This window comes from Capra hircus, unplaced genomic scaffold, assembly GCF_001704415.2.
Source record: "Capra hircus breed San Clemente unplaced genomic scaffold, ASM170441v1, whole genome shotgun sequence".
In the NCBI taxonomy this organism is placed as follows: domain Eukaryota; kingdom Metazoa; phylum Chordata; class Mammalia; order Artiodactyla; family Bovidae; genus Capra; species Capra hircus.
Genome location: NW_017213016.1, coordinates 1412 through 16022, shown reverse-complemented (window position 1 = coordinate 16022; position 14611 = coordinate 1412). Strand labels below are relative to the sequence as shown.

Genomic DNA, 14611 nt, shown 5'->3' with positions numbered 1-14611 from the left:
GGCCGTGTCTGTGCTTGATGATGGTCATGTCGGGTGGATTGTTTTTTTTTTTTTTTATTATTTTTTTTTTTTTATTTTTCATTGGTCATGTGAGTTCTAGGCAACCATGTAGTCTAGCCATGTATACAAAATATATTGATGTTTGTTTATTATAGGGAACTTAACATTATGCTTTCCCAATCAGTGTCAATATTCAGTTGCATAATTAATAAGTAGGCTCAGTTCATAGTCGAGACTTTGGGCGACCCCAATGAATCGGCAGCAGGACCAGGCCATCCCTGGGTCCATTCACCACTCCGGGGTTCACTAACTCCGTCCATGCGAGTCGGGATGCCATAGCAGCCATCTCATCCTCTGCGGTCGCGCTTCTGCGCTCCTGCCGCCCAACCCTCCCAGCAGTACATAAGTTTTCTTCCAATGATCTACTCTGTCGCTGATGAGGTGGCCAGAGTACGAGTTCAGGCGTTGAAAGCATCATGTTGAGCGCGGTTCATTTTAGTATGATTGTATTTTTAGGGTTGTTTTTTTTCTTTTATCATTCAAGGACATCCCAGGAGATCTGATCTCCTCAGAATGGAGCTGGTTGGATCTCCTTGCAGTCCAAAGGGACTCTCAAGAGTCTTCTCCAACACCACAGTTCAAAAAGCATCAATTCTTCGGCACTCAGCTTTCTTCACAGTCCAGCTCTCACATCCAGACATGACCACAGAAAGAACCGTAGCCTTGACTAGACGGACCTTAGCTGGCAAAGTAATGTCTCTGGCTTTTGAATATGCTATCCAGGTTGGTCATAACTTTTCTTCCAACGAGTAAGCGTCTTTTAATTTCATGGCTGCAATCACCATCTGCAGTGATTGTGGAGCCCAAAATAATAATAAAGTCTGACACTGTTTCCACTGTTTCCCCATCTATTTCCCATGAAGCAATGGGACCAGATGCCATGATCTTCGTTTTCTGAATGTTGAGCTTTAAGCCAACTTTTTTTAAAAATTTATTTATTTATTTATTTTTTAAAATTTTAAAATCTTTAATTCTTACATGCGTTCCCAAACATGAACCCCCTTCCACCTCCCTCCCCATAACATCTCTCTGGGTCATCCCCATGCACCAGCTCCAAGCATGCTGTATCCTGCATCAGACATAGACTGGCGATTCAATTCTTACATGATAGTATACATGTTAGAATGTCATTCTCCCAAATCATCCCACCCTCTCCCTCTCCCTCTGAGTCGCAAAAGTCCATTATACACATCTGTGTCTCTTTCCCCTGTCTTGCATACAGGGTCGTCATTGCCATCTTCCCTAAATTCCATATATATGTGTTAGTATACTGTATTGGTGTTTTTCTTTCTGGGCTTACTTCACTCTGTATAATCGCTCCAGTTTCATCCATCTCATCAGAACTGGATTCAAATGAATTCTTTTTAACGGCTGAGTAATACTCCATTGTGTATATGTACACAGCTTTCTTATCCATTCATCTGCTGATGGACATCTAGGTTGTTTCCATGTCCTGGCTATTATAAACAGTGCTGCAATGAACATTGGGGTACATGTGTCTCTTTCAATTCTGGGTTTCCTCGGTGTGTATGCCCAGCAGTGGGATTGCTGGGTCATAAGGTAGTTCTATTTGCAATTTTTTAAGGAATCTCCACACTGTTCTCCATAGTGGCTGTTACTAGTTTGCATTCCCACCAACAGTGTAAGAGGGTTCCCTTTTCTCCACACCCTCTCCAGCATTTATTGCTTGCAGATTTTTGGATCGCAGACATTCTGACTGGTGTGAAGTGGTACCTCATTGTGGTTTTGATTTGCATTTCTCTAATAATGAGTGATGTTGAGCATCTTTTTCATGTGTTTGTTATAAGCCAACTTTTTGAAAGTTCCTTTAATGCCATGTAATTCACTTCTGTTCCACTTGAGTCCAGTTTTTCTATTAGTTCTGTTGACCTGGACTGATGATGAAGGATGACAGTGAAAGTGATAGTTTCAAGAAGTTTGTGAGGTTTTTTGTTAAAGTTGGTATGATTTGGCCAGTGAGGTGAGTACCTTGATCACTGGCGATTGTGGGAGGCATACTCCAAGTGAATGCATATTTATTTTTTACCATTTTCCTTTCATTGTAAGGGCATCAATCTTGCAACCAGGAAAGGCTTTAACCCATCAAATAAAAATGAGATTTTCCAGGGAGCCAGGAAAAGCTGGGCAGTCTTCTTGGGTGTCCCAGAGCCCTGAATGTTTGATTAACAGCCATTGTTTACCCATCTCAAATTCCCTCAGTTAGGAGTAGACTGTTGACACGCTCTTCCCCAGTGGCTCAGATGGTAAAGAACCTGGCTGCTATGCGGGAGACTCATGTTCGATCCCTGGGTCTGGAAGATCCCCTGGAGAAAGAAATAGCCACCCACTCCAGTATTCTTGCCTGCAGAATTCCATGGCCAGAGGAGCCTGGTGGGGCTACAGTCATAGGATCGGCAAAGATCAGAAAAGACTGGACTAACACTTTCACTTTCAGTCACTATGGCCACAACGATATCAGGGTATCCAAAGTCCGACAATAAAGGTTAATTTTTGTAGAAGCAGAATGAACTTTATCTACATGTGCCATAATCTTCAGAGATTGTGAAATACTCCTTATTTTCTCAACAAAAGTAATGAGAGATCTCAAAAGCAGTTACAAATCACTTAGACCCCAAAGAGTTCACACAGTCTGTTATCAAAAGCAGCACTCCAAGAAAACATTGTTCTCTTAACAGACAGAGAAAACCATATTCCAGTCTGGCATCAGCTTACTGCTAATAACAACATTTATTTACCTAATGAATTTTGATTCAGTTTTGGAAAGCCTTCTCTATATATCTTGAAGAGGTAGCACTTTTGCAAAGGCATCCAAGTGAAACCATAACTGTATGTGTGTCAAGAGAAGACTTAGGAAGGCACGTTTCAAGTCTGCCTATGGACTTCCCTGCTGAGTCCAGTGGCAAAGAATCCACCTGCCAATGCAGGGGATGCAGTGTGTCCCTGACCTGGAAGCTTCCGCATGCTGTCGTGCAGCGAAGCCTGCGCACCACAGCCGCGGAAGCCCGCACCCTGAGCCCGGGTTCCGCAGAAAGAGACGTGTCCACAAGGGGAGCCTGTAAGCTGCAACTGGAGAGCCGCCCTCACTCAGACAGCTAGAGAAAGCCAGCGGCAAAGACCAGACACAGCCAAATAGTAAACCAATTAATTAAATAGTCTCTAGGGGTTTTCACATTTAAAATGTGATTGCAATGCCACTGACAAAGTAGCTGGGTTACTGCTGAGACTTAAAACACTCTCAGAAAAACACCAGAATTATGCCTGATAGCATTGCACTTGTTTGTGTGGCATCGAAGGTGAAGTTGAAGGGGACTTAAAGCTTAGATGAAAAAGAAACCTGGAAAGTGAAAGTGTTAACCGCTCAGTTCTATCCAACTCTTTGCCACACCGTGGACTGTAGCCTGCAAGACTCCTCTATTCGTGGTTTTCCAGGCAAGAACACTAGAAGTGAGCTGCCATTCCTTTCTCCAGGGATCTTCCAACCCAGGGATCGAACCTGTGTCTTCTCATGTAAAGTAGGAAAGAAAATCACAGGATGAAAAGAGAGAAAGGCACAGTGTGTGTGCTGGTGCGCTGCTTGAGAAGATATACTGGAGGGCCCGGGGGCTGTGATTTTTCTACCGCCCCTAGGAAATAAAGTGCGGCGTGTAGCAGGGAGAAATTGGCTGATGGTGCCAGCAAGAAGTCCCTGCACACGGCTCGCAGCGTTGATGAGGACGCACTGCTGGGCTGAGGACCCGCGGGGGTTTGCGGTTCAAGGAGAGCAAGAGACAGAGGGAGAGGACACAGGGAAAGAGAACTTGTGCTCCTTCACCGAGCGGATCTAGACGGAAACCTGTGCGTCTTGGAAGCAGAGAGTGAGAGCAAGCAAGTTCTCATGGGAGAGAGAGACTCAGAGGTCCCCAGCCAGCATTTCGGGGAGACCTGCAGTTTACCTTGAAATCCTGGGTTTCAGCATCAGGTATTCTCGGAGAGAGTCAGCCGTGAGGGGTGGCTTAGCTCTGTGCGCGGATATTGAACCCGGGTGGCCTGGATGAAAACCAGGACTCCTAGCCGCTCGTCCACCAGGGGGCCAGAGGCTAGAGACAAGGTTCCCCTGACTCTTGCCTCCATTGAAAAATGCATTTCTCAAGGAGGAAAAAAAATTTTTTTAATCTAAAACAGGTACAAAGTGTATTATTTAGAAACACAGCACAACAGTGAGAGAGCACTCAGAGGAAGTTTGCTCAGTTAAGACAGAAGCGAGGCAGAGACACAGCTGGAGAGAAAGAGTGCGGGCCTCCTCCCAGGAGGAGGAGCCCCATGACCCAACAAAGTCAGTAAAATCATCCACAAGGGCAGTTCTGAGTTTGTTTATCTTTAGCCAATTATCCACTTATTTTAACACAACTGACCTGCCCTAGGACCCTCACCCACTCGCCTGCGCAACTTTTTTTCAGGATGTATTCCAGCCGGGAGGCCATGGGATGGGGTGGGTCCTGGCACCTCCTGTTATGGGGGATGCCCTCCTCCTCTCTGACCCTCAACATGTGCCATGTCTCCCTGGCCACAAGGCTGGGAAATCTGTCACTCTTGACCTTTAAGTCAAAGAGGGTTTAGGCCTGCCACAGTTGTTGCCTGAAAGTGTCCACAGGAGACAAAGTCCAGCTACTCACTCTGTTCTTGTCATTTCCATCTTGAAGAGCCAACAGGAGGCTGCTTGTAAACTCTCTAGCCCAGAGCCCCTGCCTCCTTCTCAGGAAATGTAAACAGAAGTCTAATTGTAAATGCCCAGCCTGGAGCCCACTAGCTTCTACCTCAGGACCATATGGGGCTCCTGGGAATGAAGGCTTTTTTCTGTCCCCTGTTCCTTTTTCAAAAGTATTTTAAATACAAAAAACATTTTGTAGTGGGGTGTAGCCAAGGAATGATGGTGGCGTAGGTTCAGGTCAACAGCGAAGGGACTGAGTCTCACATGGACTTGTGTTCATTCTCCTCCAAGTCCCTGTCCCGTCCAGGCTGCACCCAACACTGAGCAGATTCCTTGTGTCTACAGTAGGTCCTGGCTGCTTTTCCATTTTATATATAGCGGTGTGTACATGACCTCCCAACGTCCCTAGCTATCGCTTCCCCTGGCAACCATAAATTCATTTCCTAAGTCTGTGAGTCTCCGTCTGATTTGTAAGTAGGTTCATTTCTGTCCCTTGTTTTTTGTATCCAGACTCAGCTTCCATGACCTGCTCTGAGTTCCAAAGGGCAGCTTCAAGCAGTTGCTGCTCACAGAATCTGAAACTCCAATACTCTGCCCACCTGATGTGAAGAGCTGACTCATTTGAAAAGACCCTGATGCTGGGAAAGATTGAAGGTGGGAGGAGAAGTGGATGACAGAGGATGAGATGGTTGGATGGCATCACTGACTCAATGGACATGAGTTTGGGTCAACTCTGGGAGTTGCTGATGGACTGGAGACCTGGCGTGCTGCAGTCCACTGGGCCGCAAAGAGTCGGACATGACTGAGAACTGAACTGAACTGAACAGGAATCATGGAAGGAGCTGCTGAGAAGCCTCCTGAAGGCAAAATTAAAAGGGCCAGAGACCCTTAAGTTTTAATCTTTGTCAAGACGAGGAGACCTACCGCCTGGGATCCTGCACACACCCTGATCTGTCAGCAAACTGCTCCCTGAACAGTTGCCATAAACTCCTCACGAACTCGCCTGGGTCGGGACTCAGTTTCAATGGCAGGAGCCCGCTCTGTCCCCTGGGCTGGCAAAAGCAATGAAACTGTTCTTTCCTCCTCCACCCAGAACTCTGCCTCTGAGGTTGGACTCCACACTGGTGTTCAGAGAGGCTGAGTTTTCAGCATCACTTCCTGTTTATGCAGGTGTGACCAACCCAGATAGCCGGAGTTGGACGGGTGACAACGTGATCATTAATAGACAAAGGAGACCTCATTTCTATCATTTCCTTTATTTATTTATGATTTTGTCTGTGCTGGGTCTTTTCTGCTGCATGTGAGTTCTTTCTATTTGCGGGGAGTGGGGGCTACTCTCCGGTTGGGGTGCAGGGGCTGCTGGCTGCCGTGGCTTCAGGCTTTCGAGCGCAGGCTTAGTAGTTTTGGACAGAGTCTGAGCTGCTCCGAAGCATGTGGAATCTTCCTGAACCAGGGATTGAACCTGTGTCTTCTGGATTGGAAGGTGGATTCTTATCCACTGGACCACCAGGGAAGTCCCCTAGATGCCATTTCTTCTCAGGAAAATTTGCCTGACACCCAGTCAGGACCTGGCCCTTTGGGGAGACGTGCAGTCAGGCTCCAGTTGTCTCCTTTAACTAAGTAGGTCTTAACTATTTTTTGTGGTGAAACAAGTAAAGTGTACCCTTAATCCATATATCTTATACGGGTATGTATTTTATGCGTGTTGATTATACATGTACACACATACTTCACTTTTTGCCAATGCTGCCTGTTTCACAAATTGTGGATTTGTGGCCACTATGTTGTCAGTTAACGTTCACCATATCTTAGAAAAAAATTATTTTACAATCAAAGTATGTACAGTATATATATATTTTTTTACAGATTGTTTTTTCTCACACTGACATCAGCTTGATGTATTTTTTGCAGCCAAAGATGGAGAAGCTGTATACAGTCAGCAAAAACAAGCCCGGGAGCTGACTGTGGCTCAGATCATGAACTTCTTATTGCCAAATTCAGACTTAAATTCAATAAAGTGGGAAAACCCACTAAACCATTCAGGTGTGACCTAAATCAAACCCCTTATGATTATACAGTGGAAGTGAAAAATAGATTTAAGGACTAGCTCTGATAGAGTGCCTGATGAACTATGGACAGAGGTTCATGACATCGTACAGGAGACAGCAATGAAGACCATCCGCAAGAAAAAGAAATGCAAAAAGGCAAAATGACTGTCTGAGGAGGCCTTACAAATAGCTGTGAAAAGAGAAGCGAAAAGCAAAGGAGAAAAGGAAAGATATACCCATTTGAATGCAGAGTTCCAAGGAATAGCAAGGAGAGATAAGAAAGCCTTCCTCAGCAATCAATGCAAAGAAATAGAGGAAAACAATAAAATGGGAAAGACTATTTTGAAGAAAGATCTCCTCAAGAAAATTAGAGATACCAAGGGAACATTTTATGCAAAGATGGGCACATTTCATGCAAAGAGTCTTAGCCACTGGACCATCAGAGAAGCCCCTAAAGTGTAACTCCTGACATAATACATAGTTACCTGAGTTTCCTTCCCATGGGACAATCTCATTCTTATTGGAAATAAGTACAAGAAGGTGCATCTTATGTGTAGGCTAATATTTTATTTCTTCCTCTAGTTGTCAGTAACATCATAATACTTTCTTTGTGAAGATTCATCTTACTACACACTTATGAAGCATGCAATCTTCTGATGCATATTAAGCTTAAGAGAGTTTACTTAAAAATTATACAATAGCAAAGTCATTTTGTCCACTGGCAATAAATACAGGGCACTAAATGCTTTCCACTTGCACAGTCCATAGAGGCTCAAAGTGTGCCTTGAACCAGCGGATACCTCCAGTGTATGGAGGGGTCCACACAGCATCTATTTCCTTTGGCTAAGATGCTTCATCACTAGGGGTGTTTTAGTCCGGAGTCTGGGAGGTGGAGGCTGGTGGCTCATTGTTCTCCTCCAAGCTGTGTCGGACCCCATATCCAAAGTATATGGCAAATCCTAGTAGGGAAATGAGAGTAAGAAGAAAAACGGGGCTCTCTTCACTTATGAATACCCAGTAAGCCTTCTATTCTGGTGTCTGACACAGTTTAGGGGGGAGGTGGTAGGAAGAAGATTGGGCTCAGTCACTCAAGAAGCCTCTTCAGCCCAGAAAGTCACTCACCAATGGCATTCCAGATGCCAAAGAGGATCCAGGCCCCAGAGGTCATCTGCATCATCAAGTAAAGGTTCACGAAGATGCTGACCAGCGGGAGGACAGGCAGAGCAGGGACCTGTGGGCAGAGTCAGTTCATCCCTGAACACAGCCCAGATGTCTGAAAGGGAGACCCTGACCTTCGTGGGTCAGGCTTTGTGTTCAGTGCCTATTGAGCCTGGTTTGTAAGCACTGAGTGTGGATCAGGGAGGAGTCCATAGGTTTCAGCAACTCCTTTTCTTCCCTGGTCCAGCAAGGGATGTTGATGTCTCAAAGCACGCAGACCTCCTTCACTGAACATAGACACTTTGTACACATAGGTCACATACCCTGAATGTAAGAGGTCTGGGGCTCTGGGGCTGCCTCCAGATGATGGCCGTCACCCCAGTGATGAGCAGCAGCAGCAGCACAGCCACTGTTGTGAGCGCGGGGTCTCCAGAGAACACACGTCTGGGCCACTGGGCCAGGACCAGGCTCAGGATGCTCAGCAGGAGAACTGCAAGGGTCAAGGAGGAGGAGAACAGGCTGGACCCAGAAGCCAAAGACGCCAGGACCTCGGGTCACACCCCTCCCTGAAACCACCAACATCAGGAAGGGCCATCATATCTCCCAGACTCCTTAACTGACAAAATACACACTCTCACTCCATCCTGTCCATTTCAGAACATGAACAAAGGGAAACCCCACTGCTCACCAAGCAGGAAGGCACATCCATAGACAATCTGGCCAGATTTCCGGGTGGGGGTGGTGCTGGTAGGGAACCACAGGCTCTTTAGAATGTTTGAGGTTCCTGCTTCAGGTACAGAGTCCAAAGGACTTCCTACAGGTACAAGCTCCATCTCAGTTTCTTCTTCCGTTTTCTCACTCTTACTTAAATTCTGACCTGGCTGATACCTGAGTTAGAGGTTTAAAGGCAATATTAACAGCAGCCACTATTCACAGAACACCAGATTGTCTATTCCACTTCTTTCTTCTCTTGAACGATCAGAAGACATAATGAAGACACAGGCCAGGATGACCTCCCCATTATCCCCATGACCCCAAGCCCCTCAGTCAAGGTGTAGTGCGGTCTCACCTGAGAACAAGGACCGAGAAGGACACCATGGGAGTAAGCAAGCAGGGACGCAACTGCCATGAGGTTTGCAATGTGGCTGAACTCAAAGAGTAATGCCATGATCCTAGAATGGGGGAGCAAAAACGGCAGGGGTGGGATTAAGAAACCATTGGAACTGCACTTAAGGGAAATGGATCAAGGAAGGAGCGAGTTTTGCTTATTCACCTGCAAGGCTTCCAGAAGACATGATGGCCACGACGGGGATTTTTGTGTGACCATAGACCCGGGCAAGTCCCCGGAAAAGGAGCCCGTCCTCTGCCATTGCACGGATTAACCGAGACATGGGAACATGTCACCCAGGAGGCTGGGAGAGAAAGTGGAGACACGTGTGAGGACGTGGAGAAGCAGGGGAGACCAGGGCATGCGCTCCGCTAGTCTACACGGACCAAGATGTCTTTCCCTCTTGTCTCTCAGTCCCACGGGCTGGGGTGAATGAGCATCTGACAGTTGACGGGGAGAAACCCGGACACTGACCTGGACGTAAGAGCACAGAGGACGCCAACAGCCACCACATATCTGGCAGGGCCCCAGCCAACATGGAGAAAAGCCTCGGGCAAGGGGCTGTGGTGATGAATCTGGTAGTAGGGCACCATGAGGGTGAGTGCCGCTGAGACAGCGAAATACGCCAAAAAGCACATGAGGAGTGAGATCAGGGAGATGGACCGCTGAGGCTTGAGGTCTCCTCTCTCTGCAAAAGGGGTGGAAGCAGCAGGTCAGGAAAACGCCATGGGGTGAAAGCACAGAAGTGCCTAAAGCAGGCTAACCTTCTCCCAACCTCTGTGCCCAAGGGCAGCCCAAACTCTGTCCAGACCCCCGATGGGACACTCAGTGATCATGTTACCTCTAGCGGCAATGGCAGCAAAACCAACAAATGCATAGAAACACGTAGCTGCTCCTTGGACAACCCCCTCAAAGTCAAAAGGCACAAACCCTCCAGCACCTGGAGGGCCCAAGCTGTGGTGAGAGAAGGAGCAAGAAAGATCATGGGTGAGGTGGGTTCAGCCATCACTTCTGGACTCTTCCCTCAATACCACAAACTCTGGCCTCCAGGAAACCCACCATCCGGATCCACCAGCCTCAGTCTCTTTAGTCCCCACCAGATTCTCAGCTCCCACCTCCCTACACACACACACACACACACACACACACACACACACACTAATATGACCAAGGGTACGCTCATAACCTATACGAGAATACAGCTGTTGCCAATGGGTAGTCCTGTTCCGTGAGCTTCCAGTTGTGCAGGTCTCCATTAATGAAGCCAGAGACGATGATGAAGCTGAGAACCAAAAGGTTGATGCCCGTGAACACTCTGTAAACCCAGGCTGACTCAGGAACTCCCAGAGCGAGTAGTACTGCAGGAGAGATGGAATACGAGACACGCACAGTAACTAAGTCCATAGAGCCAGGGAGCAGCCTGGGGGCTGGGGGGTGTGGGGGTGGGGTGGATGGACCGTGATGCTCAGGGATACAGGGTGTCTTTTGAGGGAGATGAACATGTTTGAAGGTCGATGGAGGTGATGGCTGGACAACATTGTGAATGTACTAGTGCTCCTGAATTTCACCCATAAGATAGTTAATTTCTTTTCTTATAATTAAAAAAATTTTTCATTTTATTTGTATTTGGCCTGGGCTGAGTCTTCGCTGTGGCATAACAGAATCTTTAGTTGTGGCATGTGAACACTTAGTTCCGTTAAGTAGGATCTGACTTCCCTGACCAGGGGTGGAACCTTTGGTCCCCTGCACTGCGAGTAAGGAGTCTCGGCCACTGGACCACCAGGAAGGACCTAATAGTTCATTTCTTATTGTGGCAATCATCTCGCATAGGCAAGTCTATCAGATAGTCACTGTGAGACTTTCCTGGTGGTCCAGTGTCTGGAAGTCTGCCAGCCAATGCAGGGGACACGGGTTCCATCCCTCGTCCAGGGACATTTCACGTACTGCAGACCAACTAAGCCGATGTGCTGTAACTACTGAGCCCGAGCTCTAGAGCCCGTGCTCTGCAACAAGAGAAGCCACCAGAACGAGAAGCCTGTGTATCAGAGCAAAGAGTAACCCATGCTCTCTGCAACTAGAGAAAACCTGTGAGCAGCGATAAAGACCTAGTACAGCAAAAAAAAAAAAAAAAAAAAAAAGCACATTGTACACCTCAAACTTATTGTGCTGTATGTCAGTTGCATCTCAGTAAAGCTGGGGGAAATAGCAAATTGATAAATTTATGCTATGTGAATTTCCTCTGAAATAAAAAATGAAAATCTTTTGTCTCAGTACTAAGAAGAAAATATGTCAGTCTAAGAAAATGATTCTCACCTGGGAGTAAATTTTATTCCCCAAATATTTGGCATGGTTTAGAGACATTGAATTGTCAAAATTCCAGAGTGTGTTTCACTGGTATCTAGTCATGTGGGGATGTGAGAGTTGAACTATAAAGAAAGCTGAGCACTGAATAACTGATGCTTTTGAACTGTTGTGTTGGAGAAGACTCTTGAGAGTCCCTTGACTGTGAGGCGATCCAAGCTGGATCTAGAAAGGCAGAGGAACCAGAGATCATATGGCCAACATCGTTGGATCATGGAAAAAGCAAGAGAGTTCCAGAAAATCATCTACTTCTGCTTTATTAACTATGCCAAAGCCTTTGACTGTGTAGATCACAACAAACTGTGGAAAACTCTTCAAGAGATGGGAATACCAGACCACCTGACTTGCCTGTTGAGAAATCTGTATGTAGGTCAGGAAGTAACAGTTAGAACTGGACATGGAACAACTGACCGGTTCCAAATTGGGAAAGGAGTATGTCAAGGGTGTATATTGTCACCCTGCTTATTTACTTATATGCAGAGAACATCATGAGAAACACTATGCTGGATGAAGCACAAGCTGGAATCAAGATTGTTGGGAGAAGTATCAATCACCTCAGATATGCAGATGACACCACAGTGATGGCAGAAAGCAAAGAAGAACTAAAGAGCCTCTTTGATGAAAGTGAAAGAGGAGAGTGAAAAAGCTGGCCTCAAACTCAATATTCAGAAAACCAAGATCATGGCATCTGGCCCCATCACTTCATGACAAATAGAAGGGAAACAATGGAAACAGTTAGAGACTTTATTTGGGGGGCTCCAAAATCACTTCAGATGGTGACTGCAGCCATGAAATTAAAAGCTCCTTGGAAGAAAAGCTATGACCAACCTAGGCAGCCTATTAAAAAACGGAGGCATTACTTTGCCAACAAAGGTCTATTGAGTCAAAGCAATGGTTTTTCCAGTGGTCATGTATGGGATGTGAGAGTTGGACTGTGAAGAAAGCTGAGTGCCAAAGAATTGATGCTTTGGAACTGTGGTGTTTGAGAAGACTCTTGAGAGTCCCTTGGACTGCAAGGAGATCCAACCAGTCCATCTTAAAGGAAATCACTCCTGAATATTCGTTGGAAGGACTGATGTTGAAGCTGAAATTCCAATACTTTGGCCACCTGATGTGAAGAGATGACTCACTTGAAAAGACCCTGATGCTGGGAAAGATTGAAGGCGAGAGAAGAAGGGGACGACAAAGGATGAGATGGCTGGATGTCATCACCGACTCAATGGACATAAGTTTGAGTAAACTCCGGGAGTTGGTGCTGGACAGGGAAGCCTGGCGTGCTGCGGTCCATGGGTCACAAAGAGTCCATCAGGCCTAAGTGACTGAACTGAACTGAATTTGGCTGAGTTGGGTCTTAGCTGTGGGATCTTTTGTTGCGACCCAAACAGCAAAGTTTGGGAATCAGTGGATAAAGAATGTACCTGCAATGCAGGAAACACAGGAGACATGGGTTCACTTCCCAGGTCAGGAAGATCCCCTGGAAAAGGTAATGGGTAACTCACTCTGGTATTCTTGCCTGGAGAATCCCAGTGACAAAGGAGTCTATTTTGCTATGGTCCAAAGGGTCACAAAGGGTCAGACGTGACTGAGCAACTAGACACACACACACACAGATTCTCTAGTTGTAGTGTGCAGGCTAAGGACTTGGCTTAATTGTTCTGCAGCACATGAGATCTTAGCTCCTGACCAGGGATCGAACCTTGTCGCACATTGCAAGGTGGATTCTTAACCACTGGACCACCATAGGAGTCCCCTCATCACATCTTATATCTAACGCGCTGACTCACCCGCAAGCAGCAGCACCAGGCCCAGTGCGAAAAGTCTGCATCCTGGCCAGAAAGTAGGGTGCATGCAGAGGGACAGTTTCCTCCAATTTCTGAGAGATGCGGTCCCCAATGAGGCTGTCAAAGGCGTACCTCAGGCGCGGGCTGTACATGCAATGGCTGCAGCAGCAGAAAAACGAACATTCACAGACAAAATTGAACACCTAGTAAGTGCCAATGGACGTATATTGGAGGAAAAAATATACAAAATATATAAGCTCAAAGATTTTTTTTTCCATGGGGTATCGAGAGCAGACTGAGATGACTCACAAAAAAGGTCCACTCTTTAATAGGTTAGGAGGAGGTCAGTGTTTCACAAGGAAAGAAAACTGGGAAGTTGGACCAGGAGGGCTAAAAGATGAGGGATGAAATTTTAAATCAAGTGGAACCCCCCCCGCCCCCCAAAAAAATCACTCAGAGGCAACAGCTGAGCAAAGACTCCAATATAATGAGGTGATGAGCTGTGGGACACGCCTCCCTCCCACCGTGCCACAATTTCCTTTCCTTCTCTTCTTAGTCAATTATTTAAGGAAGCAGGAGAGAGCTGACTAGAATGAAGTTGTGGGTTTTCCAGCCACAGTTACCCATTTCCCACCCTCAAGTCAGGTAACAAAGTGCCATGAATGAGACACAATCCCATCTCCCAGTTTCCTGACCTTAGCCCCACACCTTTCCCCCACACCTGTCGCCTGGTCCCATCACCTCACAATGTAAAAATAACAGTATGATGTTCAGCCAACAACGAAGGCCCAGAGCTGTCCATCATGACGTAGCTGCAGACATACGCAGAAGAGGAGCGTAGTACCCGTGCATCAAACTCCACATAGCAGAGCCTCGACAGCAGAGAAGACAGGCCGGCCACCAGAAGCAGATGACAATCGCTGGTCCAGCTACGTACTTGGCCACTGCACCAAGCACGATGTACAGGCGCTCCCAGGTTTCCTGCCCACACCCAAGAACACCCAGCTCTGTGGCGCTCAGATGAATCTTGAGACCGTCAGACTCTTTATGGTGTCTGCCCCTCGCCTGTGGACAGCTTCTGACAACTGGCGAACATACTGACACACCATCCTAGACATAGTTGAGGAGGCTATGATCTGCTGAGAAAAAAGACACAGAGCCAGCAAGATTGTTTATCTGTCCCTGACCCTAGGAGTTAAATTCCATGAAGTATTGAGTGATGAGGACAGGTGGTAAAAGACCCACTGGGCAAGTTTCTCCTTCTTCTGAGGTTTGGTTTCTTCAACACAATGAAGCTTCTTAATGTGTTTCAAAATTACTAGGAAGAATGTTTAAAGACAAGTGATGGGGAGCAGAATCAGTTCAGTCACTCAGTCGTTGGGACCCC

The 14611-nt window shown here is 46.6% G+C and overlaps 2 protein-coding genes across 2 annotated transcripts; both read right to left on the bottom strand.

Moving 5' to 3' along the window:
• Positions 1 to 7367: 7367 nt before the first annotated feature.
• On the bottom strand, positions 7368 to 9344 carry LOC108635275 (cationic amino acid transporter 3-like). The gene is made up of 6 exons (XM_018045493.1): positions 9248 to 9344; positions 9044 to 9146; positions 8663 to 8862; positions 8298 to 8464; positions 7939 to 8047; positions 7368 to 7775 (listed from the first exon to the last, which is right to left on the bottom strand). The coding sequence occupies exons 1-6, from the start codon at positions 9342 to 9344 to the stop codon at positions 7687 to 7689; spliced, it is 765 nt and encodes a 254-aa protein (XP_017900982.1). The 3' UTR covers positions 7368 to 7686.
• Positions 9345 to 9352: 8 nt separating this feature from the next.
• LOC108635274 (cationic amino acid transporter 3-like) lies at positions 9353 to 13316 on the bottom strand (the record flags this gene model as incomplete). Its single annotated transcript, XM_018045492.1, has 5 exons — positions 9353 to 9386; positions 9557 to 9770; positions 9924 to 10036; positions 10269 to 10440; positions 13228 to 13316. Coding segments are annotated over 5 exons (622 nt in total), but the record flags the coding sequence as incomplete, so codon positions are not given.
• Between the last annotated feature and the right edge of the window lie 1295 nt (positions 13317 to 14611).

Excerpts from the sequence above, each read along its gene's own strand:
- LOC108635275 (XM_018045493.1), bottom strand. The coding sequence starts at position 9,344 with ATGGCAGAGGACGGGCTCCTTTTCCGGGGACTTGCCCGGGTCTATGGT. Across the intron at positions 9,147-9,247 it reads GTCTTCTGGAAGCCTTGCAG|GATCATGGCATTACTCTTTG; the intron begins GTGAATAAGCAA and ends CCCCCATTCTAG. Across the intron at positions 8,863-9,043 it reads TTCTCGGTCCTTGTTCTCAG|GTATCAGCCAGGTCAGAATT; the intron begins GTGAGACCGCAC and ends CCTCTAACTCAG.